The 26,026-nt window shown below is 43.8% G+C and overlaps 1 protein-coding gene across 2 annotated transcripts in view; it reads right to left on the reverse strand.

Annotated features, from left to right (window-relative positions):
* The window catches only part of rab11fip1a (RAB11 family interacting protein 1 (class I) a), a 41,576-nt gene extending 16,105 nt beyond the window's left edge, over positions 1–25,471 (reverse strand). The window contains exons 1-6 of one of the 2 annotated variants that reach the window (XM_063194842.1): positions 24,207–25,471; positions 4,649–5,091; positions 3,128–3,425; positions 2,619–2,748; positions 2,124–2,336; positions 933–1,309 (exon numbers count right to left, since the gene is read on the reverse strand). In XM_063194842.1, the coding sequence (XP_063050912.1) occupies positions 933–1,309; positions 2,124–2,336; positions 2,619–2,748; positions 3,128–3,425; positions 4,649–5,091; positions 24,207–24,556 (1,811 nt within the window). In that variant the 5' untranslated portion in view covers positions 24,557–25,471. Of the gene's footprint in view, positions 1–932; positions 1,313–2,123; positions 2,337–2,618; positions 2,749–3,127; positions 3,426–4,648; positions 5,092–24,206 lie in introns of both variants that reach the window. The other variant, XM_063194841.1, reaches the window with a different exon arrangement.
* Between the last annotated feature and the right edge of the window lie 555 nt (positions 25,472–26,026).

Raw genomic sequence — 26,026 nt, forward strand, 5'->3', positions numbered from 1 at the left:
ATGATGACTACTTACCGTTCATGATGCAACATCTCCCACAGGATGTCAACCTAGTGCTTCTAAGCAACATGAACACATTCGCTAGAGAGAGACATACATGGGCAAGGCTGGATGGGTAATCTGGCATACGCCGTGAGCCGACAGTCCTGAGGGGGCAATGCTGTTGTTGTTTGATTGTTTTTTTTTCCTAAGAGGACCCATTGATCTATTTTTAATACAATGGGCTGAGCAAATCACAATGTCCCAGACCGTGATGGGTAAAATGGATTCATTTGTTGCAATCCAGTGACAAATACTCCAAACGACTGGGTTTCATTTGTCCAATTCAGCCAGGTACTTGGCCGGTTGAATGGTCATCTGGTTGAATTGTAGTGTACAGGTAAAACACAAGGTCGGAAATTTCAGAAAATGTGGCACTAGATTGTAACTAATGGACCCATCACAGATCATAGAAAAGCAGGAGGCTGTTTGAGGGGCTGGTCTATACCAAAATGCCAGGTCTGATTTTCAATGCCAGCCAGCCAGTCCAGCCCTCTCTTGCTTGTTTGTTTGATTGTTTTTTCTCTCTCAGAGAACCCATAAATCTATGTTCAAGTGGACTGAGCTAATCATAATATCATAGAAAAAAAACGGGGGTTTGCGAGGGATTACTACACCAAAATCCTCTGTCTAAATTTCAACGCCAGCCAGCCAGCCAGTCCAGTCCTGTACATGGTGATATACTATGGGGAGAGAGACTCACCTGGGCTTCAAGACAAGAAAGCTCCCCCCACGCACTGCTCACATTTCCAGCGTTTGACTTGCGACGTGTCCCTCTATGGACAAGTGTGCGGAAGCTTTCTCGTCTTGACATTGGTGACCCAGGGGTTCCACTCCGACGCACCTGGCCAAAGGAGGTGTGCAAGACTTCTAAAAAAAAAAATAGCACTGACCTGGGCTTAACAGCGGCCTTGGGTGTGCGACTGGGGAAGCCGGTGTTTGGGGCGTGGGGGATGAGGACTCCTCTCTGGGAGTCCACGTGGCCCGGGACCGTGTTAGTGGCGGTGGGTGGCTCCGGACTCAGCGAGATCTCCTCGAAGGGGTTGGTGGTGGCAGGGATCTCGAGTTCCTTGAAGGCACGGCGAGGGGTGGCGGTTGGAGGGTGGTTGTCATGGTGTTGCTGGTGATGCTGCTCCTCCTTCTTCTCCTCCTTCTTCTTCCCCAGGCCGAAGAGAGACGAGAGTCTGTCCGTCACCCGCGTCTCCTCGTGCTGCCTCTGCTCCTCCGCTCTCCTGGCCTCCTCCTGCCTCTTGCGCTCCTGCTCCTCCACCTGCTATGGGGGTGTAAATCACAGCTTCCATGACGAAACGTTTCGAATATCGATTTCTTTTTTTCCGCCAATCGATTTGATTATTTTCGATACTTTAGAATGCTCCATGATACGATTCAATTAAATTCAATTCAAATCATTGGTTCATATTTTTTTTAACTCACAGGCTTATGTGTGAACTAAATGTTAAATAAATCAACAAAAGCTGAAATTTCTGCATGCATTTCATTTGAGGGGCATCTTCATAATGGTCAGTATTATAAATTCCTGCTCGAGCAAGATAAAATGCCTTAGAAAATGAGAGCAATAATTACAAAAACCGATGAATCGATTAATAACGATTTATCGATTGTCTTGTGGAGCCATTGATTAACTGAATCGTGGGCTGCAGGATCGTTGATGCATCGATTCAAAACGATTATTATTATCTACACCAGTGTTTCTCAACAGGGGTGCCGGGGCACCCTGGGGTGCCGCGGGCCCCCCTCAGGGATGCCGCAGAAATGTGGCTGATAGACAAATTATGTAATATAATACATATTTGTCTAAATTGATAAGTTAATGCTAGTCAGTGGAATCTTTCATCTGCCATTTACGCACAATAAAGTAAATATAGGTCGCCCTAGTCAGCTGCAACTTCGAACGTAGGTCGTGTGACGTCTCCAAATGTGTTACTTTTCTAAGCTTGTGTGGTATCGGATGCAATGCCATGTTACGGCTTGTTGGTTTGGGGTGCCTTGAAATTTTTCATGAATTGAAAGGGTGCCTCGCCTAAAAAAAGGTTGAGAAACACTGATATACACCCCTACTGTACCTCCTGTCGCAGCTTCTCCTGCTCGTCTCCCCTCTTGCGCTCCTCGTCCTCCCTCCTCCTCCGCCGCTCCTCTTCCTCCTCTACTTTCTTCTGCCGCTCCTGCATGCGCTTCTTCTCCTGCTCCTCCTGGCGGTTCAGCATGTCCTGGATCCGCTTGCTCTCGGCTTGCCTGCGTTTCTCCTCCGCCTGCCTCTTGGCCTCCAACTCCCTCTCCTAGGGGTGTAAATCAAAGCCTCCATGACGATACGATTCAATATCGATATCTTATTATTCGATGCGATACGATTCGATTATTTTCGATACTTAAGAATGCCCCACGATACGATACGATTTTTTTCCCGATTACTTTTCCACTTCTATTAAGTGAATGGGCAGGGGCCAGTGCTTCGATTATTTTCGATACTTAAGAATACCCCACGATACGATGCGATTCCATTCTATCATCAGAATATATTGCGATATATTGATACATTTCGATATTATTTACACCCCTACCCTCTCCGCCTCCTCCTCTCGAAGGCGCTGCTGCTGCTGCTGCTGCTGCTGTTGTGGTGGCGGCTGCTGGATGTGGATCTGAGGCACGCTGGGTTTCCTTTCCTGCGTCTCCGGCTTGTAGGACGGGATGCTGAGTAGAGTAGAGTAGAGTAGAGTAGAGTACTTTTATTAATCCCGAGGGAAATGAAGGTGTCTGACATGAATACACAAATACAAAACATACGTAGACAGAGACCTAATACACACTGTTGCACATTGCAGTAAACATATGGCACACACTTGAGTACAGCAATCAACCTTGCATCAGTTCACATACACTCTCTCTCGCTTTCTCTCACACACACACAACACAACACAACACAACACAACACAACACAACACAACACAACACAACACAACACAACACAACACAACACAACACAACACAACACCTCACACACACGCACACACGCACACACGCACACGCACACACACACACACACACACACACACACACACACACACTGTACCTGAGCGCCTTGAGAGAGTCTGTGGAGGCGTCTGAGATGTTCCTCTCGTGCTGCTGCTGTCTCCTGACGTCCTCCACTGAGCCCTTCCCAGAGCTGTTGAGGCTGAGCGTGGAGCCCGTCTTGCGCTCTGCCTCCTCGTTGTAGACGTGGCTCCCGTTGATGCACATGCTGTTCTCGTCGGCAGCGCGCTGCTTGGAGCGGCCCAGCAGCGAGAAGGGGCCCGTGGACACCTTGCTGTCGTTGCTGCCCGTGCGCTTGTGACCCAGGCCGAACTTGCCAAGGCCGATCTTCCTTTTCACTGCACAACAACAGCCAAGCAGAGGAAAAACATACATGTCAGTATACGTGTAAGATGAAATGTGCAAGTGTTCATTTATTTACAGTGTATACATTTTAATTTATTAACTTAATACATGTGCAAAAGTATGCAAAGTATGCAATGTAAAAAAAAATATAACAAAAGTACCCGTCTATGCTTTATGACATTAAATCATCCTAATGTTTCACAGGGAGCTAATCTGCCCTACAAGTACAAAAAGCAGTAACTATATACTTTATCAAAATGAGTTTAGACTGAAAATGGTCTCCACTCCTTTATTTTCTGACAAAGCCGTATGCTCCAAATGCCAATTTTGCAGTTACGGTACTTCAATATCTAACCTAACAGCAATAATTTGAAGGCCTTTATCTCAGTTTCAATTAGAGATGCACCGGATCCTGATTTTTAGGATCCTGCCGGATACCGGATCCACTGCTTAAGATCCTGCCGGATCCAGAACCGGATACCGGATCCTACAAAAGGGTTGAAACACATAGTCTACTCGCACACGTGGGCCCTTTTTATTACGTTGGCTCAAACTATTTTTTAGACTCATTGGCTTGCTGCCAAACTGCCTGCAACGGCCGCTTCCAAAGGGCTTTCACTCCATGCAGTGATTGGGGTTGTGAAAGACTGACTGAAAAGCCTAGGCTACGTAAAAACTAGAGATGCACCAGATCCTGATTTTTAGGTAACTGCCGGATACCGGATCCACTGCTTAAGATCCTGCCGGATCCGGATCCTGTGAAAAACCCTATTATCCTGCTGGATCCGGAACCGGATCCGGATCCGGTGCATCTCTAGTTTCAATGTTGGTGTACAAAGTGTAGTTACTGCACTTTGCCTGTGTAGAGCAATAATGTGGTCTACTACATCATTAACTGGGAGCGAAACCCTCACCACTGTTCCTACACCTTCTCCAGAGTCCAGGTTGGACAAGGTGTTAGCAATACTTTGCCAAAAACACTTTGCCTTTGTAGGGCAGTAATGTGATCTACATTATTGGAAGCGAAACCAGTGTTGCCAGATTGGGCGTCTTTTTCTGCAGTTTTATGCCCATAGAAAACGATGCAATTTGTTGAAATTGGGCGGAATTCACGTTAAGGCCATAATGTTACTTAGTTTCAATGTAGTTACTGCACTTTGTCTTTGTAGGACAGTGTAGGGTACAGACACTTGTAGCATATGAGGTAAACCCTCACCGTCAGGGGACTCCACGTTGAGGCCAGATGAGCGGCTGGCACTGAGGGGGGAGTTCTTCTCCGGCAGGGTGCCCAGCACGGACATGGACTGGGAGTGGTTGCGCTGCAGGTTGGTCTTGGGGGCAAACAGCGACTTCAGCTTAGACTTCTTCTTTGTGCTGGGAGATTCCGCCTGTCCCGCGTCTTCCCCTTCCCCTTCGCTGTCGGTCAGCACCTGACCGCGAGTCACCGAAGGCACGATGGCGGACGCCGAGTCGGAGAAGCCGTCGCTCTTCTTGCCGCGGACCTTGTCCTTGAGCTTGGCGATGCGCGACCTTGGCTTGTCCTGCATGGAGAGGTCGAACATGCTGGCCGTCAGGTTGTTGCGCATGAACTGGATGTCCAGCAGCACCTCGCCGCGGTCCTTATCAGCCTTCCCGCTTTTATCCACCAGCTTGAACCAGCTGCAAGCAGAGAGGGAGAGCAGGGGAGACAAGATGGAAAGAGAAGTTAACTTTTTGTTTAATTTATTAATTATTTTGGGGGGTTTTTTTCAAACAGAGAAAGGTAGACAGACATGAGGGAGGATATGGAAATGTCTTCAGACTGGACTCGAACCCAGGTCCCTGACGCAACTATACAGTGAGAGCAGATGGACAAAAGAAGTTACTTTTTTCTTTTTGGGCTTTTAAAGGGACACTGTGCAGGAAATGGTCAAAAAGGTACTACAACTATGCTGCTCATTGAAACTGGTCTGCCTATTGCCAAATTTGACCTTTTCATGATGGTTTACTAAGTAATAAACTAATATTTTCTGGTATGGCCCAAGTACAGTCATTTTTGCAGCTAAAAATGGCTATTTCTGGAAATTCAAAATGGCGGACCATGGAGAAGCAATTTGGAGATGCAATTTTTCCAGTCATAATGAATACTTAGAATTTCATGGTGGTGGTAAATATTCATGAAAAAGGTAACATTAGTGAATGGGAAGCATGAATTCTGGAATTAAACAACTGAAAATCTCACACAGTGTCCCTTTAAGCTTTTTTTCAAACAGGACAGAATAAGAGTGTGGAAGGAAATGAGTGGGCTATAGACATGAGGGAGGATAGGGAAATGGCCTCGGAATGGAATCGAACCCAGGTCCAAGGCAAAACCATAGAGTGCCTTGGGCATTTGAGCCACACCCGAGGCCAGAAAGAGATGTTTAAATCCTCGACACAAGAAGTTTAAAGAGAACACCTAAAACTATTTTCACTAAAAGCAGTGTGCCTCAGATGTTAAAAAACCATCACCTATATACAACAAGGAGCCTATTGTTTAGGTCTTGGTAGACTTGGGGGACAATCAAAAGTTAAGTACTGACATCTAAAACCATGTCTTTCATACACATACAGTAGGCCTACTATGCCATACTTGGCATATATCCACATAAAAAACAGCAAAGCTTTGAGCACTTTTACTGAGTCAGTGGTAAATATTGTGGTGCTCTGTTAGCCTCACATGATGGCCCATGTTTTATCAAATTAGCCGCGTGTGGGGAAAAAAGTCCTCACACGTACATCTGTCCTCAATAGTTTTGAGGTCAAATCTCGAAATAGAGGCTTCATTCCTGCTAAGTCCGGATGTAACTGCATGGCCTAAAGTAATTATGTTACGAGGAGAAGAGGGACTTGTTCAGTCTGTGAGGCCTTTTTCTACAGCCGACGAGCATACTCTGTTTCATTCTGTTAAAAAAAAAGGTCCCCTCCCTCTCGCTCTCCCGCTCCCTCTCCCCTATTCCAGCGGGCTCCAGGCGACACAAGGCAGCCAGCTGATACATAAACAGACAATTATGCCTTTGTGCTTCCTGCTGCCGTCACAGCACCTCCACCATCCCCCCCCTAGGTCAACACAATTAGCATTTAGGCAGCACAAACCCTGGAGAGGTAGCGTAGCGCAGTTAGCGCTTGGGTGTGGAGAGCGCTTTTCACAGAAAACAAGTAATTATCCGCAGATGCTGTTATTAGACTAGAAGCATTTCCAGAAAAAGGCCCTTTATAAGGGTGTTAGAAGCATTTTTTAGTAAAAGTTGGGAACCTAGTTTTCTAAGACAATTAGAGTACCCTGAATTCAGCTAGCGTGGTTCCCAAGCTGAATTTTGAGTTTTTGACCATGAAATTCTTGATTTTGGGCAGAATATGTAGAAAGTACCACTTCTCCATGGAAATAAATGTGCAATGCTCACATATTTGCATTTATCATGCATTCCTACACTTACACAAAGGCAAATTGTCATGGCGAAAAGATAAAAAAAATACTATAATTATGCCGTTCTAATAATAAGATATTCTCGTAAACTGGCATTCAATAGCAATAGCCTCCATGAAGCACATTATCATACAAAATTGTCATTCAATAAGATTTTGAAAGAAAAAGAGAGGCAAAGAAGATAGTATTATCTAAAAGACTAAATATTAGGACATTTATATGTCCCCTGTTCTTTGAAGGAGATGAGTGAGTCATCTCTATGGGAGCGCACTCTCAGCTGTACGATTAGCTGAAGACCTTTGCAATCACGCCAAAGGTCCAATCAACTGTGTGGTCAGGATGTCCACTTTGTCAAAACCGAATGGTTGCGCGCAAATAAGCCAGTCTGATGCCAAACATCTCTTCGGCTGTCGGCAATAAGGTTGTCTTGAGAGATGGCTCACTCATCTCCTTCAGAGAATGGGGACATATTCATGTCCTAATGCTCTCTTTCAGTCGAATCGTTCGCATATCTATGGGAGAGTTACAATCACTCCCGATTGCTGGTCCAAACTAGGCAGAACTCCAAGAGCATCCTGTAATGATAGCGTTTCTATTACCTTACAGACAATCAGTAGTCCTGCCCAGAACCCTATGTTCCGGTGGCAACGTGGTCACATCTGGCCGGTAGAACCGGACAAAGGTGGCGGGGTTGGCCCAACCAACCGCTCTGCACACCCTTGAAACTGCTGCACCCTTGAAGAGAGGACAAGATGTAGAGACCTGCACTAGTAAAGTGAGCCCTAATCTGAGCCGGGGGTTGGCGACCCTTGGACTCATATGCCAGGGCAATGGTTTGAACCAACCATTTGGAGACCTCTATTTCAAAACTGTGAGCCCTGTAGAGGGCTTGATGAAGCACACAAACAGCTTCTCAGTGTTCCTAAAAGAGTGAGTCCTGTTCATGTAGATGTGTAAAGCGTGCACAGGGCACAAGTTGTGTTGTCACCTCTCTTCGACGGATCTGAAAGGTGGTGTGCAAAAGCAGTTTGGAGAGGCCCCTCTTGGAGGGGCTCGAAAGGGGCCCCACACATAGCCTCCAGTACTACAGAGATATCCCAGGAGGGTATCGTCTGATGTAGCACGGGGCGTAAGTATCTAGTGGATGGGCACTCAGAGTGTTGGAACCGAATCCTACATGGCACGATGAAATCGCTGCAAAGTAGACTTAAATGGTAAAGCCTTGTCTCCCCCCAATAAGTCTTGTAGGAAGGACAACACCATCGGTACTGAACACTTTCGCGTTGGTCACACTAGCGTTCGAAGACAGACCACTTCAGGTTATACAGTGTCCCAGTAGATTGGGCCCTGGCCCCTTAAATTGTCCTGATAACGTTATCCAGAAAAGCGGTTAGGTTCAAATGCTCCCTTGCCAGACCCATAGGGGCAGGTGGCCCCTGGGCTGGGGTATGTCCTCCTCCGGGTCCGTTGCCAGACTCGAACCTGCAGGAGAGGGGAAAGTAGCAGGAGGGGCTGAAGCCCCTATGCTCTCAGCTGAGGCCCCTGAGCCCCGTGGGCTAAGGGGGGACAAACCCTGAGAAATCTCGCTTCCTTGCAGGAGGGGAAAAAGGGAGGCGTCAGGCGAAGGCGCTCGTGGTGCATTATGCAGGACTTTTGGAGCGCGCCATGCCTGGTGACAGGGTGCGCTTTCGTGCCAAGCACAGTGGCCTGCGATGATGCCCAAGGGGCTCCAAGGCAGCTGCTTGAGCTGGGGAAGCCACATCAGCCACTAGGGTGGTGGTCAGTACTGTATGAGATTCTCTGTGGTGGCAGGGAGTTGGGATAAAGAGTCGTCCACCTTAGGCGGGAGATCGAAGCACTTTGCCAGGGGGGAGTCAGAGTCTGACTCCACTGAAATTCTTTGCCAGCAGTCGACCGTAGTCAAGAGAACAAAGGGACAGAGCAGGCTAGAACTAGTCAAGCTCTCGTAACTCGTGTCCTTCAGGGTACTCGTGACCTCAGTCAGGAGACGTGAGTCCAAGGAACCGGGTACGCACAAATGTTTGTAAAGAACTTTTACTCTGTATTGTTTCTAATCTGCCGTGAGTAGATTCCGTCATTGGGTCATTCCACGCCAAATCAACAAGAGCCAGCGCACTTAGGTCTCAAAAAATTCTGAAAATATTACCAAGTGTACCCATGGTACTTAAGAGAAACACTGTACATTTATTTGAATGTAAGATGTATACTCTCCATGTTACAGCCAATTTTACTGGGGGAGGGGGGTGCCCATTTTGTTCACACTCTTTTTTTTGTCAAAGTTCACAAGCCCGTAGCTCAATAACTAAACCATGTAGGAAGTTCAAATTTGGCATGCTGGTACATAGATAGGAATAGTTTGTTGCAAAACTGTCAGTTTTGGTCTGTATGATCCTGCATCATCATGGCATTCCCTCAAAGATGATACAAATTGTACTGGAGTTTTTGGCTGTGCTCTGTTTAGGCCTTCAGAAGACATATTTGTGCCCAACATAGCCTCTTGATTTTTTTCCCTTGTAGAGACAAGTAGGAACACTCTCATAAAATTCTATAAATAGAAAGGAAACCCCATTAGTGTTTGACCAGAAGACCTCACAAGTCTGACAAATCATTTTGGGTGTCATTTTCAGAGCTCCAGAACCCCTTGTGGGATTGTCCACAGATTTTTATTTTATTTTTTTCTTCATTCTCCATGAATTCTTCTTTTTAAAAATGCGAATGAGATTTGTCTTATGTGATGTTTTCTTTTGTAATTTCCAACCTGAACATGGGCAACATGCACATTGAGGGCAATATGTTTTCTATGCGTTTCTTCCGCTGCCATCTGCTGGTCAAAAAAAGTAACAACATGACTCCTTGTGCCTGACCTACTGTCTCTTTTGGTGTGCGAACCTGCTCCCACATTGAACGCTCCTGAAATCATTTAAATTGAAAGGGATACCTGCACCCCTGCACAGGGACTCTCGGGTGATCATGTCTGGGCAAAATTTGCATTTGATTATTTAGCCTTTACATTAAATGTTATCGAAATCATGTTGCTCTCTTTTTGCATTTTGCCCATGTATAGGGTGGAAATTACAAAAGAAAACATCACATAAGACAAGTCTCATTGGCATTTTTAAAAAGAAGACTTCATGGAGAATGAAGAAAAATATAAAATAAAAATCTGTGGACAATCCCACAAGGTGTTCTGGTGCTCTGAAAATGACACCCAAAATGATTTGTCAGACTTGTGAGGTCTTCTGGTCAAACACTGATGGGGTTTCCTTTCTATTTATAGATTTTTATGGGAGTGTTTCTACTTGTATCTACAAGGGGAAAAAATCATGAGGCTATGTTGGGCACAAATATGTCTTCTGAAGTCCTAAACAGAGCACAGCCAAAAACTCCAGTACAATTTGTATCATCTTTGAGGGAATATCATGACGATGCAGGATCATACAGACCAAAACTGACAGTCTTGCAACAAACTATTCCTATCTATGTACCAGCATGCCAAATTTGAGCTTCCTACTAGGTTTAGTTCTTGAGCTACGGGCTTGTGAACTTTGACAAAAAAAAGAGTGTGAACAAAATGGGCGCCCCCCTCCCCCAGTGAAATTGGCTGTAACATGGAGAGTATACATCTTACATTCAAATAAAGTAACAGTGTTTCTCTTAAGTACCATGGGTACACTCAGTAATATTTTCAGAATTTTTTGAGACCTAAGTGTGCGGGCTCTTGTTGATTTGGCGTGGAATGACCCCATTGTGAAGTTTCTTGCTGCCATGGGGAGGACACTGTACATTTCATATGTTTGATCTGCAATGTGTGATCTCAGGTTAAAAGAGAGTGTCCACCTACACAAAGCTGAGGCTGTCTCGGTGATCACAATTATGCCTGTGACATTTACCCACTTCATAGCCTGATCAGAATCTGGCTAAACTTGTGAGCCAATCTCTTGACCACAAAGTGGCCTTTTTGGAATTCAGACAAAATGGTTCTGGAAGCTGACTCATCAAGTAGATACACTGGGCCCCATTGTGGATAATTAAGATGGCCATACCGCTTAAAGTAGGGCAACATTAGGCTGAAAGAGTGAAAATTCAGATCCCAGGTAGCTTCACGTTGTTCTCTGTTGTGTACTGCAGCAGAACAGTAACCATATCCATATACTGCCACCAGTTCACATCATCAGATTGACTCTCAGCAATATCATGCAGAAGATTTCTGTCCTTTTCCTGATACTGGAATGAAATCAGTTCACTAATTGTCTGAGGATCATCACCATTAGCCATCCTAGCAAGACAGGTAGAGAAGACTTGGCATGAGAAGACCCTAAAGGGATTGCAGAGTAAACTTGTGTGCCATGGCTTTGTTGGATGCCTTTCCTGCCAGAACAAGTTCAACAGGGCCTTATCCAAGCAATCCACCATCCATACATTGGTCAGTCCAGATCCATTCATATGTTCTCCTATGGCCTTAAGGAAGTTGATTGACAAGTGAAGTCCTCCTAGGCGAGGTATTCATCTGTTGTTCTATTCAGAAATTGCTCACTTTAATTCTTCAAGTCTGCAGTACAATGCTTGGTCAACTGTGATAACTGTTCCTGTCCAAAATGTTAAGATATGACAATGCATTTGTATTCAAAGTATCAAAACGTGTGCAGTAGCGAGGACTATTGGCAAATACCCCGCAGCAGTCTGTTGTTCCTTTGATGACACCAGGGCTTGACACTGGCACCAGCCAACCGGCCAAGTGCTGGTAAAACTTGGCTGTGGCTGGTAACAAGATCAGTGTCACTAGCCAATTTGGCAGGTAGCTTATTCTATGGTATGACATATCAGAATAGCCTATATTCTGCTCTTTGCCCCTTGTGTATCTATTATTTGTATTTAAGTTCAAGAAAAAGCTCAGTACAGTTTCTATTTGTTTTATTTATTTCCATTTAGAAAGCTATGCACTCATCTTTTTGCTATAGTACTTCATCTTCTGAGGCTAGATGTACAGCGTTATGATAAACAAACAAAACAAAACAAAACAAAATTTGTGGCTAGTAGAATAGCTGAATGGCTAGTGACTTGGGATAACCACTAGCCACAGTGGCCGGCAAACAAAAAAGTTAATGTCAAGCCCTGATGACAGTGACTGATTGAACACTGACCAAGAAGTCTTCATGTCTAAGTTTTGACAGTGCAAGAAGAAAGCTAGATCTGTAGCCTTTGCTTGTCTAGCATACTTATGCTCCTCTCCAGATTTTCCAAAGCATGATTAAGCAATGGGTGCTGAAAAAGTTGGCTTGAATGTCCTATGAGTAATCCAGAGAGGATGTAGCTCCATCAGGGCATTTGGCACATTTAATGTCTGTCTAGTAGACACCTCTATATCTTTAACAGAATCATCAATTGGTTGGCCTCTCTGCCATGCTGCCATTTGTGTTGCATGGGAAGTATTCTTCCCATCAAGTGTTTCATCCAGGATATCAATGTTATCACATGTGTAGTGGATGAATTTATCTGCCACAATGTTTGTTGGAATAATGGCACCACTCTCTTGGTTCAGTGTTTTAGAGTGCTCTCAGCTAAGGAGGATCTGGACTTGGAGGACCTGGTCGTAACTCAGACAATGACCTGCCTGATTGAATAGTCATATTAGGTCTTTTACCCAATAGCTTGATGAAGAGTACAAGCAAGGCTGACATGTTTCGGAGTCCATTTTTTGCCATCACTGACACAATAAACAAGGACTTTAGCCTCATTCAGAACTCTTCTTTGAGGAAGTTTTTCCTTGCCACCAATTCCATCATCTTCAAGAGATGTCTGGCTTCTAACAACCAGGCTGAGTAGCATGTATAGACTATCTGGAATGTATGCAATAGTATCTGATAGAATATATAAAATATGTCTGAACATTTTTCAAAATTTACGTTATATGTAATATCATGGTGTCATCTAGCGATTTCTGGACAGTTTTCAGAGAGCCAATAGCAACTTTCAGTGATTTTTTGGAAACACTAAATACTTCACATAATGCAAAGTATTTCTAAAATACTTACATCAATTTTCTTAACCATATAAACACACATAGGCTACAAATATCTTATTAGAAAAGCTAAATATTTAAAACGTTTAGGCTAACACCTAGCCTACAATATTAGCATTATTAGCATTCTAGAAGCTATTTTATACTTTTTAAAATCCTCTATAGTAGATACATTCATCAAGAAACATTAATGGGACACAAAATGTTAGAAAAGAGCATTTATTTCCAAGTACAGCAATACTTGGTAAAAATGCTCTGTCAAAATAGCGTATTTTGGCAGCCATTTTGTTTTTCAAATTTAACTGTCAAAACCTCAAAATCCAGCTTGGGAACCAGTCTAGTTGAATTCAGCACACTTAAATTATGTTAAGTACATAGGTTCCCAACTTTTACTAAAAAATGCTTCTAACATTCACAAATATGAAAAATGTGTCTAGACTATATCAAAGCACCCTTAAGGTAGGATAGAATTGGCTTTCTGGAGGCACGACTGCATTTTAGTAAATGGATGCCTCTGAGGAGGACAGAAGGGATCAAGATGACGCTAGCCTGGACTTGTGCAGATAAAAACGAATAGGTGATGGACAACACAAACACAACACAAACCGTCATAACAATAGTGTGGGTGCCTTAATTAGTTTGACTCAAAATAATGAAAGAAACATGTTACACCATTAGCATGGCCCCAAGAAAACTCGTTATGCAAATTCCAATCCAAATGTTTAGAGACAGACACACAAAAGTGCACGCACACAAACGTCATGCATGTGTACCCAGGGCACTGTATTTTAACGCCCCTCACTTGTGAGGCAGTATAATGCAGAGAGATGGACGGTATGGGCAAAACTTACCAATTACAATTAAGTCTTATTACAAGCTGGAGAGTGTGTCAAATCTGTGCTAATCTCAAGAATTAGAATGGACTGATTGAAGTGTCCTCTTTATTACTACCATTGGGTTTGCTCCTTTTGACATCACAGCTACAAGTCCAGACAGGCATTAATTATTAGTTTAGCTAATCAACGCGGTTATTCATTGGTTGAACTCTTCTACAATCAGAGGAAATCAATCCAAGCTGATTTAAAGTAGCAGCAGCATACTTGTCAATCAGTCGGCTGGTGGAAGACTCATTGGAAGTCCATTATGGGCAAGGCCAACAACCAAGAGAATGAGAACTCCTCGAGGACACTTATATTCTGTGGATCATGTGAGGTTGTTCTGCTCTGTTTTGTGCTGTGAGTGTAATGTGATGCATCACTGCACAACGAAAATAATAACAATAAATAAATGTAAAAGTTCCAAAGAGTGCAATAAAAATAAAGGCATCCATCAAATTTGTACTATGCATTCAATAGAACTTTATCATGTTTTCTATGCATTTAAAAAACCTTGCTGTGACAGATTTAATATCTCAACATCTGGTAGGCCTCAAAAATTCAATGTGCATAGTAATGACACCTCAGTAATATAAGCCAAAATATGCACTTCCCACCAAAGCATTAGATAGGAGTTTTATTCAATGTGACAATAGTTAAGTCAGTGGTGAAGAAAAACTCCCTTTGACACAGGAGGAGATAGGAGGGGTCCAGTGTTGCCAGATGTACGATACAATACGGTATCGATTTCTTAAAGCAGGGATTCGATTATTTTCTATACATAATTCCCCACGATACGATATGATTTGATTCAATTCGATTTTTTCCAATTACTTTTCCAATTCTACTATGTTATGGAGGTGGGGCATTTGACAGGGGCCAGCGATTCGATTAATTTCAATACATAAGAATGCCGATACGATGCGATGCGATGCAATTCGATTCAATCGTCAGATTATATCGATAAATAGCGATAGCGATATATCGATAAATTTCTATTTATACCCCTATAGGACACCGTCCATAATTCAAGTTTAGGGCCTGCTGGGGCTGAGGCTGAAACATCTTCACAGCAGCCTGCCCGCAACCAGAAAAACCTCTTCTGGAGTCAGCAGGCCTCAAAATTGCACTAATAAAGCCAGAATAATGGCAGACAGCCAGCGTTATCCGAATCAACATTCCCCAGGAAAATGGAATTCAGCAAAGCGTGGGGTTGGGGGGTAGCTGAAGGAGGAGGGGAAAAAAAGGGAGTCGAGTCAAGCTTGCATTCCGACGAGTCTCACTGCTCTGTGGGGGAGGCTTTCGTGTGTTAGCGGAGTTACCGGAATGGCCTGCAATGTATTTTAGCCTCCCTGCCTTTGAGATACCGGTAATAGTGATGCAGAGAGATTAACGATGTGGATTAATCTTACTGATTACAATTAAGATAAAATAAGACTAGGCTTACTAAATTACTAGCGTAGGTGAAATCTCTCTTAATGTGAACTTTTAGGACTGATCGACTGGCTTGCATTCCGACGAGCCTCTGTGTGCTGTGGGGGAGGCCTTCATATGTTAGCTTAGTTTACAGAAACGGCCTGGCTGGCCAGGATCGCTATTCCAAATACCTTATCTCACTGCTGAGGTGAACCGCTGAAAGGCAAACAATCCCATGACTGCAAGACTCACACAGACCCAACCACCCCCCCACCCCTCCCCAACCGATTCATTTCTCCTCTTGTGCAACAAGGTTTAGCAGTGTTCCTGTTTTAGTAGTAGTACTGTACTGAACGTTTTCACCCTTCCTAGTTTCGCAGTGGTAAAGGGAAATTACAGAGAATTAGGTTATGTTACAGGAAGCAGGTTATGTGTCCTCATTAACACATTGGAACGACTGGTTTCTGGCTTGAACAAGGCGCTCGCTATACATAATAGTGTTTACTCAGAAACATGACCGCTGGGGCCCTAAAGGGAAAGGCGTCTGGAGTCTAGTTGTACCTGTTTCTAATAATACAGTCACACCATACTTAGAGCACCTCACCTGCTCCTTTGTTTGTTTTGGGTAGAATAACCTTTCGAATGAAGTGATGAAAACAATGACTAAATGGAAGTTAAGTGTCTGTGTGTCTGGTAAATTATGTGAGATGGTACACACCTGTACAGAGTATCGGCAACTCTCAATTTTAGCCTCTAGAGTGAGGGGACTTTTTGTGATGTCTCTTAATATGATGGAGGCCAACCAGCAGAGTGTGGCGTGGAACGTTAGTAAACCTCAGTGGTCTCATACTGTGTCTCCCATTTCTGAACAAACGTAGTCGACAAGGTGGCAGGTTCGCGGCCCCGAGGGGGACGAACTGTGCAGGAACACTTCGGTACAATACTGTACTTCAACTTTTTTGTTACTGGCACTGTTACAGCTCTGATGTTTTCTCCACTCTTGAGTTTCACAGGGAAAGCATTTTACAGGAAAAGCATTTCACAGGAAAATCATTTTCTGCTTTGATAGTCTCACCGCTGTAAACGGTCTGTTCTGTACTAGGGTGTTTTTGCACCTGCGTTTTCCTCTGCTTGCACTTATCAATGTGCTTGCTTCAGATGATCACATCACGAGCTCGCCCGCTTTTCATTTTTTTGTGTACAAAAACACCCTACTCTATAACTTTTTTTATCAGTACAGCGAGCCTACATGCCTAACATCTCTTTGGCAACAAACTCACTCGCAAACAGTAATGTATCAATGTGCTTGCTTCAGATGATCCGCCTGTGTTTCGTTTTTGGTACAAAAACACCCTACTCTAACTTTTTTATCAGTACAGCGAGCCTACACGCCTGCCGTAGCATCCCTTTGGCTACAAACTCACTCGCAAACAGTAATGTCATCGTTTCCTTTTTGGTACAAAAACACCGTACTCTTTAACTTTTTTATCAGTACGCTCTACAGCGAGCCTATCATCTCTTTGGTTACAAACTCACTCGCAAACAGTACTGCATCAATGTGCTTGCTTCAGATGATCACGATCCTGTGTTTCCTTTTAGGTACAAAAACACCCTACTCTCTAACTTTTTTATCAGTACAGTGAGCTTACCATCTCTTTGGCTACAAACTCCCTCGTAAACAGTAATGTCATTCATACTTCAGGCTACTCTGTGCCCAAGTACCAGGACATTGACGACTTAGTGGCTAGTAGCAGCAGTATGTGGTGTTCATGTGCGATAAGAAGACAAACTTCCTCTTCTTGTCTGATATATCAAGAGGGTGAGGGTGCAGTGTGTGTGTGTGAGAGAGTGTGTGTGTGTGCGCGCGTGTGTGTGCGCGTGTGTTGGTGTGTGTGTGTGGGAACAGCTCTGTTTGTCATCGTGTATTATCCACAGTTCCTCATTGACAACACATTGTCTTCTCTGCTGAGTCCATGTATTGTGAGAGCACACCCTCAGCTGAGTCGCAAACAACCCCCAACGTATGGAATATGATCTGGCTCGATGTGTATGGCCACAATGTTTTCTCAGCGCTTCGTCTCACGTTTGAGAGAGAGAGAGAGAGAGAGAGAGAGAGAGAGAGAGAGAGAGAGAGAGAGAGAGAGAGAGAGAGAGAGAGAGAGAGAGAGAGAGAGAGAGAGAGATTTTATTTTAAACTGCAAACCCAGTTTACCTTCGGGTACCAATAAAGTTGAACTGAACTGAACTGAAGAGGGAGAGGGCGAGAGAGAGAGAGGGAGAGATACGTAGATAGAGGGCAAGAGAGAGAGAGAGAGAGAGGGAGAGAATACATGTACAGTAGCAAGAGTTTCCATCAAGGACAAAAGACGCCACAGCCCCACCATGAGAATTAGATGAGAACCAGGCAGGCCCCTCAGTGTCAATGTCATGCCCCTATGCCTGTGTGCTGTGTGGGATATCAACATTACACTCAAGTAGGGCAGTAATATGACGCCACAGGAGAGAGAGAGAGAGAGCCATGGGAGAGAAAAGACAAGAAGGGAGGAATTCAATACTCTGGAAGCGTGAGGGTGTGTAAAAGTCTGAGGGGGAGAGAGAGAGAGAGAGTAAAAAGGGAGCTGTATATGGCAGTCATAAACCTGCTGCAGAGAAGACGTATTAATAGAAACACGGGGGCAACTGATAAAAACCAGCGGAGAACAGTAAACACGCAAGTGATGATGTCATGAACTTGCTTGCTCTACAGCACGCCCTTTCTGTGCCCTACAGAGGTAGTGCAGTAAATACTGTATCGGTGTAACTGAGAAAAAGACCTTCAAAGTATTGGCCTTAGGTTGGATTAGGGGTGGGCGATATGGCAAAAATGTTGTATCACGATTTTTTAACATGAAATCACGATATCGATTTTTTATCACGATCTTCCATCCAAAAAATAAAAACGACAAAAAACAACTTTCATATACTTGCAATTTGTAATTTGCAGTCAATAAAATGTTAACACACTGATGATACTCTCATAAAGTGTACAAGTGGAATACAATAATGTAAAAAATGAAGTGAAGACAACAACACAAGTGAGAGAACGTCACTCTGATACTGATAATAAACATCTTCACTGCAAGACGATCTATACAATTTCTCCACTTTGGCAGATTCGAGACGATATTTTACTCAATATCGCGATTCACGATATAATATCGTCATATCGCCCACCCCTAGGTTGGATATTGTATTATTGAAGTATATTGTAGCAATCTCTCTAAAAAGGAACACATTTGGACCATAACCGCAGAAATACACCAGCGGCGATCTGAGCGAGGCGAGCGACGGAAGTAATTGACTTTGTATTGAGTCGCGCGACAAAACCGATTCTGGAGACTAGAGCGACAGTTTGAAGTTGAAATCTTTTCAACTTTCTATGACGCGGTTCGGCGACAAGCCGCGACAGCCAATGACTGTATAGAGGACAGAGGTCAGTGACCACAACCAATAGGAATGCTTGAATGCTTTGCCTTCTGCCTGTATGGACATTCTCTAGTCTCCTCAATCGCTCATATCGGTTGCTGCTGCACTCTGTCGCTTGAATCGCATTGCGTCTGGTCTATTCGCGTGGTAAGGCTTTGTCACGAAATAAAGGGGATTATGAAGACCATTTTCAGTCTAAACTCAATGTTGACCAAATATGTAGTCACTGCATTTTGCCCATGCTCTGCCCTACTGTAGCCTCATCATGGAGAAAGTCAAACTGGGAGCAACAAACTCCACAATTCAATTACAGAAGAGTCAAAGACGTTATTTTATTTTACTAAGGGATCCCCATTAGCTAGTGCCATAACAGTTCGCTAGTCTTCTTGCTGTCCAGGACGAATATTAACTCCCCCAGTAACGAGTATTAACTGTTTTACTATTTGGCTCCATGTTACTGTACAGTAACTTACTGTACAGTACAGGCTTCAGCTCCACACATGACTTTATTGTTCAATCAGGGGGCAGCTGTAGCCTAGTGGTTAAGGAGATGGGCTTTAGATCAGAGGGTTGCAGGTTCGAATCTCATTCTTCCACTTGCTCTTTCACTGCATGGCTGCTGAGGTGCCCTTGAGCAAGGCACCTAACCACACACTTCTCCAGGGACTGTAACTAATACTCTGTACCACTGACTTGTATACTATACAAGTCAGTGCTCTGTACTGATGATGATGAATTAAGCCGCTTTAGATAAAAGCGTCAGCTAAGGATAATGTAAAAAAATCAGCTGCTAAACTCTACTAGGAAAACAAGATAGTTATACGCTGCATGCATAGGCCTACGCTTTTATTTATCCTCTACACTGCAGATATTTATTTATTCATCCACCTTACTTTTATTCTTTTTAAAATCTTTTATGTGTTTCTTGTGTTTTTTATGTGTGAAGTGTGAATGTGTGTGTGAAAGGTGTACTATTACTGCACAAAAATTGCCCAAACTGAGACAAATAAAAGCTACTGAACCGAACTGAACTGCACTGAACTGCACTGAACTGAACTGCCCCAGGGGTGAGTTTCTCAAAAGAGAAGTTGTTAGCCTGTTAGCAACTTCGGTAACTGCCAATGGGAAAATGCATTGAAAACAGCAAAGTAGCTACTGTAGTTAGCAACTTTGGTTTTGAGAAATTCACCCCTGAACTGAACTGAACTGCACTGCACTGAACTGCACTGAAATGAACTGAACATCATTTTGCAGTTGTGTCAGTCATCAGCTGTGAGGAGGACTCCTCTTCAATGGGTTTGTCTTGTTCAACATGTTAACGTTAAGTTAACCTTACTCACCTCATTCAAGATGTTCTTTTTAAAAGCGAACATCGACCAACCCGGTTACATCATTCAAAGGGTGTATGTTTTGTTTGCTTTGTTCGATTCTATTTCAGAGCATGTGGCATTATGTTTTCAGCTACTCATCACCACCACACCCATCACATTAACGTCAGTAGGCTACTGTTGTTCACGCACACACACACACACACACACACACACACACACACGCACACGCACACGCACACGCACACGCACACACACACACACACACACACACACACACACACACACACACACACACACACACACACACACACATCCCAACAGTCGACTGTAAAATTTTAAAGCTATGACAAAGTTTAAAGCTATGACAAAGATACACAGTCACGCACACACACATGCACAAACACACGCACACACACACAATTCCCAACAGTCAACTGTAAAATCTAGTTTAAAGCCGCCCATGACAAAGATACACAGTCAGTCAGACACTCCTTTGGGCAAAGAGCACAAAAAAACTCAAAACAAAACAAACCTAACCCAGGTGAGTGACTGACTCCAATGTTCACTTTCACACTCCACCTCCACCTGACTCCAGCACATCAAGGCTACACTGAAAGGCCAACCCTTGGGAGCGGAGAGACATGCAAATACGGTAGGAGGCCTCACCACATGCATGACTGGCAATCTCACCACCATGGTGCCACCATATTGGAAGACAGTGTCAAACACATGAGTCATGTTTTCAATACAGGACAAAACAAAGTTGTTTGATGTCTCAAAAAGAGAAAAGGGAATGCTTCACTGGGTCCTGTATCCAATTTGTAAAAAGGGTGCTCATCAAAAAAAAACTTGGGCGTCCAAACAACCATGAAAAGATAAGAAACACTAAGAAACACTCCTTACTAAAGTTCAAAAGCCTTTGTTGAACACTGGCTACACACATGTAGCCAGTGTTCAATAATGGCTTCTTAAGTTTAGTAAAGAGTGCCTCAAATAGTTTCTTATCTTTTCATGGTTGTTTGATGTCTGTTTGAAGTTTAACTCAAGTAACAGTTAACAAACATAATGTCATTTATTACATACTTCCAAGTGTTGGAAACGGTGTAAAACACAAAGTCGCGTTTTCAAAAGGACAAAACAAAAGTAACCTATTTTTAGTAACCTCAAGCACTGGCTGACAATCCTAATGACATTTACATATGTCAGCGTTACGTATTAGGAAATGCTACCGTTAGTCATACACAGAGATCTGCACCTAGCTCTTGTGCGTGCCTGTAGTCACGACGAGGCTGTTATTGTGTACATGGTGCTGTGTACAAAACACTGCGCCCGTGTACAGCTGATACACAGAACATGACGCCACACCACACCACCTCTCCTTCCCATTCTGTTCTGCTTGTTTCAGAGTTCTGCTGACTTGCTGAACTCCTTATTCAGTTCAACTTCCCACCAGTCTTTTCAGTGGAACAAGAAGGTGATATCAGACAGAGGTGGCAAAAGTAGAAGTAAACATCAAAACCTGACGCAGTTTTCTACAAACACAAGTAACTTCACTGAGTAGCTGGTCTACAGTTACTATGGAGCGATGCAGCTGATTCTGCTCTGGTTGGATTCCACTTGGGGGTTCCTTTACAACAACATTTTGCTTCTTCATTAGGTACAACATGGTCAATAGTGTAACCACTATGTAATATAATGTGCTGGTGTTGTACTTACACCATAAATGTAAATGTAAATCAACTTTTACTTTGGACATCTCTGATATCAGACAGTGGTCATCAAGCAGGTACAGCGCAATACAGGCGTCACCCCAGCAGCAAATGAGACAAACACACCTCATGCCAAGAATAATGTCAAAGCGTGTTCTCACAATGGAAACACAAGCAACTGTAGCAAGAACAGCATGAGAACAGCAAGAACTAAGGAAGAACCTAGTCTGTTTTATATGTGTCACTAGAATGCCATATAAGAATGGCATTACTAGGCAGAATTCCATAATCTTATCTGAACTGCGGCCAAAAACATTTGGTGGCTTGCTATGAAAATGTTGCGTGTATCCACGTTTCCCATTGTGAACACAACATCATTTTATTCAGCAAAGCGTGACCATTGTATTTCTTGATAAAACTCTGGCAAGAAGCCAGTCTGGGATGCCAACATGGAGATGGTGGTGGTGGTGATGATGATGGCTTGTTAACATGCCGTGTTTAATGAAGTGTAACTTCTAAGCTCTGGTCCCAGGTCCCCAAATCCTGCTTAGCTTAGCCTCTCACAGAGGGGGGCAACATTTGGGGAGGGGCAGGAGAGTCTTTCAGCTCTGGTGGAGTGTAGGAATCCAGAGATGTGCCGCAGTGTGCTTGGAGGAGTGCTGAGAGGAGTTGAGAGTAGTGTAGTGGTGGAGTGTAGGTGAAGCCTTAACCCCCCACAGGGGGAACCCAGATAACCCCTCCACTCACAGCGGGTGGCTATCGCTTTTTGGACTTTGGTCCAATGGAAATACAAGCCAAGCCAGCCAGCCAGCCAGCCAGCCAGCAAAACCTGCGTAATTCTAGCTTCTCTGGGAGCTCAACTGTGCAATTTCAAGGGCAGCCCAGTTTTGTTTGATTGGGCCTTGATTTGTGAAGCTTTTAGTGAGGTCAGATCTCCCTCTCTGTCTCTCTGTCTCTGTCTCTCTGTCTCTCTCTGAGCATCCCGGAGGAATGCTGGAATGTGAGAGGGCAGTGCTCTCGCGGGCAGGGAGGCAGGCAGGCAGATCAGGGGAGGAATGTTTGCGCATGAGAGGTTGGCCCTGGTGCTACCAGCTCAATTTGGGCAGATCAAGGCACATAAGAGTAAACGCGGCAAAAAGCCAAATATCAGCACAAAGAGGAAAACATTTTTCAAAACAAGCAAACTAGCTCCTTTTTCAGGATGGTTGAAACTGGCGTGGTACAGTTAGACTCCAGGGAACTGCTACTAGATTAGAACTCTTTATCAGAACGTTCAGATGAAAGTTCACTCCAAGGCAACAGTTTAAAAGGTGTGGTCACCAATTCAAATCCAATACATCTCATCTGCAAGACTGAGTGTGAACTGATTCCCATGGTGAACTAGCTTCACTTCCTCAGCATGAGAGACATGTGTGTTTGCCTATGGTCACATCACCATGACCATGTAAATGCAAAACAAACAAAGAAGTTGAAAGCAAGTCAGGGAACTGCAGCCAATGGCGGATATTGAGCCAGGTGCACAGAAGGAAGTGATGCACTTTGAATGACTAATAGGACTCCGACTTACACATCATTTTACAAGAGTGAAGAGTTAACAGAGTGACCATTAAACACGTAATGCCCTGTTTGGTGGAAATGTCACAATAACATTTTACATCATTTTGACAGTTTGTCTGAACCGCTTTTACAACAACATGCTACTCGCATAGTCACTGCATTTTGTAAGCCTGATGTCATTCAGTGGTCCACCTTAATACTTGACTCAGACGAGAAAAAAGACCTGCATGGCAAGAGAATAGAACTGATATAGAAGAACAACACGCAATGTCACATTACAATATGATTATTTCTACAGGATGCAAGTCTGTCACCGCACAATCCCTTCAGTTAAACCAGCTAAAAACAGGTCCCTAATACAACTGCAAATATGAATACTGTACTTTTGGCTACCTCTATTCATGACATTTCTACTCTGGTGAGTAGAAACATTATGTCTGAATGCCGTCAGTGATGACTATTCATTAGAATTGTATAAAGCACAAGTATGAAGTGCTCTTACAGATGTAGGTCAATTACAACAGCAGTGGTATGGTATTACATGTTTGCAATCAACTTTATAATATCATAGTACAAGTGTCGTAATTACATCTTTAAGAGCAGGCCTACTTGTCTTCTACTTCTACTTTATATAACTGTGCTATTCATCTTGGTGATGAAGCCATGACGCACCTCCTCCAGACTCACAGGTAGGTAACACACACCTGCAGTTGCCCTGGAGTCGACTACACAACACAACACAACCAAGGCCATTTATTCCCCTGCCATAAATGCATTTGAATAGCTAGGAGTGTGTTGAAATGGGCCTAAAAACCAAACCAAACGGAACATTAATTTAATCATTTAGATACTTTTGCGCGTTTGTTTCGCCCTCTCTGTCTGGCATTTTACACAGTTTTGACCAAACATTACAAATACAGCGAAACAAATACTCACTCTGTCTTCTTCCGGGACTTGTTATCGTGTAGTTCCAAGAGGTTGATGACTGCCTGTCCAAGGTGCTTATCCAGACCCACGAGCGCCCTGTGCATTACGATGATATGGAGAGTGCAGCGCTCGGCATTGCCGTGGTGGAAGAGCGGCAGGTCAAAAGTGGCTTCCTCCTTCCATACTGGTGCCACACACTTCTCAGCCACCGACGTTGAAAATTTGTCTTTGGCCACCTGCATGATGGCATAGGCGTCGTTTGTGCCATGTTTGCCCTTGATCCTCAAGTTCTTGGCCTGGAACACCGTTACCTGTACACTTGTAGGGTACCATTGTTGACTCTGGTCTGCTAAAGACATCCTCGAGGATCAGGCCCTGTGGTCACTTGAAAGCGTAGGACCAGCCTTGTTGCCACAGACTGGCAATAAACACACTTTATAGCTAGTTAAACGCGTCAGAAATTGGCGAAGCGCACAGCTGCTACTACAACTACAGCGACTGTCCCGTCAGAGTTTGATGCACATCGACTACTTTCGCAACACTACTACAGACTCCTCCTTCGCAGGTTGGATCAGGAAAGCGTTTTAGTCCAGTGACGTAGGCGATAAGCATGGGGAAATTGTTTGGGAACGCTAAATGACAAACTCCATCAGTGGATGAAAATGAACACACTTCAAGATAATTTGGTAAAAGATCTATTCATAGTCTATAACTTATAACATGTGTCTTCTTTTCAAGTTTTCCGTGGGAAAAGTATGATGCGCCCAACAACAGCTCAGGCGCACACGACGAAACAGATATTAGAAGGAAATATTGATGGGTGGCTTAAATTCTTAAATAACTATTGGTCGGAAGTCTTCGTAATAACTAATGTGGTGGCCTGGCCGACCATGGCCCACTCGTTTAGTGGGTTAATTGTATTACTCCACTAGGACACATTTGCCTTCTCATAATCTTGTTATTGAAACAGCATCACGTTATGAATAACACCCGGGTCCTAAGTATCACTACGTGTCAGGCCGATTAGTCATACATTTGAACGTCTAAATTTACCATAGGAGGGCAATTGCGGTCACTAGGTTGGATGAACTCAGCCCACGAAGTGGCCACATCAAGCTGGAAGCTTCCCTGGACAACAAAACCCAGCCTGGAATTGTAGGTTGCATTGGAGAGGAGAACGGAGTATTCGACGCGCTTCACCAAAAACACAACATATGTCTCATTTCTGGATAAATCCTTAAACTGGGCATGACAGAAGGTACCCTACTCCTCTTTGTTTGTAAGAAGTCTTCCTGCTTCGTCACACACTGTGGCTCAGCCCATTGCACGAGCTCACCATTTGATTGGTCAACTTCAAGTCTGTTAAGTCAATCCCTTGCGCAAAAAGACGCACAGCATAGATGAATAATGCGCAAATGTGCACTGCTCGATAAAGGAGTTGTTCAAAAACGACAAAATAATACATAAGAACACATCTTAACCTACCCTAATTACCACACAAAGTTTTATTATTATCTCCACTTATCAATTGTGAATAAAGTCAATTTGCCTTGAAAACAGGTGCATTGGAGAGGAAACAAGTTGTTAATCCCTTAGTAATGGCAAATGGTGGCCATAGATAATGGCCCTCTCTGTGTAACAATGGCTCTCTCTCTCCCTCTCTGTGACTTCTGCCGCTGTAGAAGTAGCCAATCCCTTTCACCATTACTAATGAATAATTCATTAGCATGGCATTGATTACAGTCAGCAAGGAGAGAACAGCCCAACACACATGACCCGGGCTGGTATCCACTGGTACTGACCATAAGGGGAAACGGACAGATCACTGG

Source organism: Engraulis encrasicolus, chromosome 3, assembly GCF_034702125.1.
Source record: "Engraulis encrasicolus isolate BLACKSEA-1 chromosome 3, IST_EnEncr_1.0, whole genome shotgun sequence".
Taxonomy (NCBI): Eukaryota; Metazoa; Chordata; class Actinopteri; order Clupeiformes; family Engraulidae; genus Engraulis; species Engraulis encrasicolus.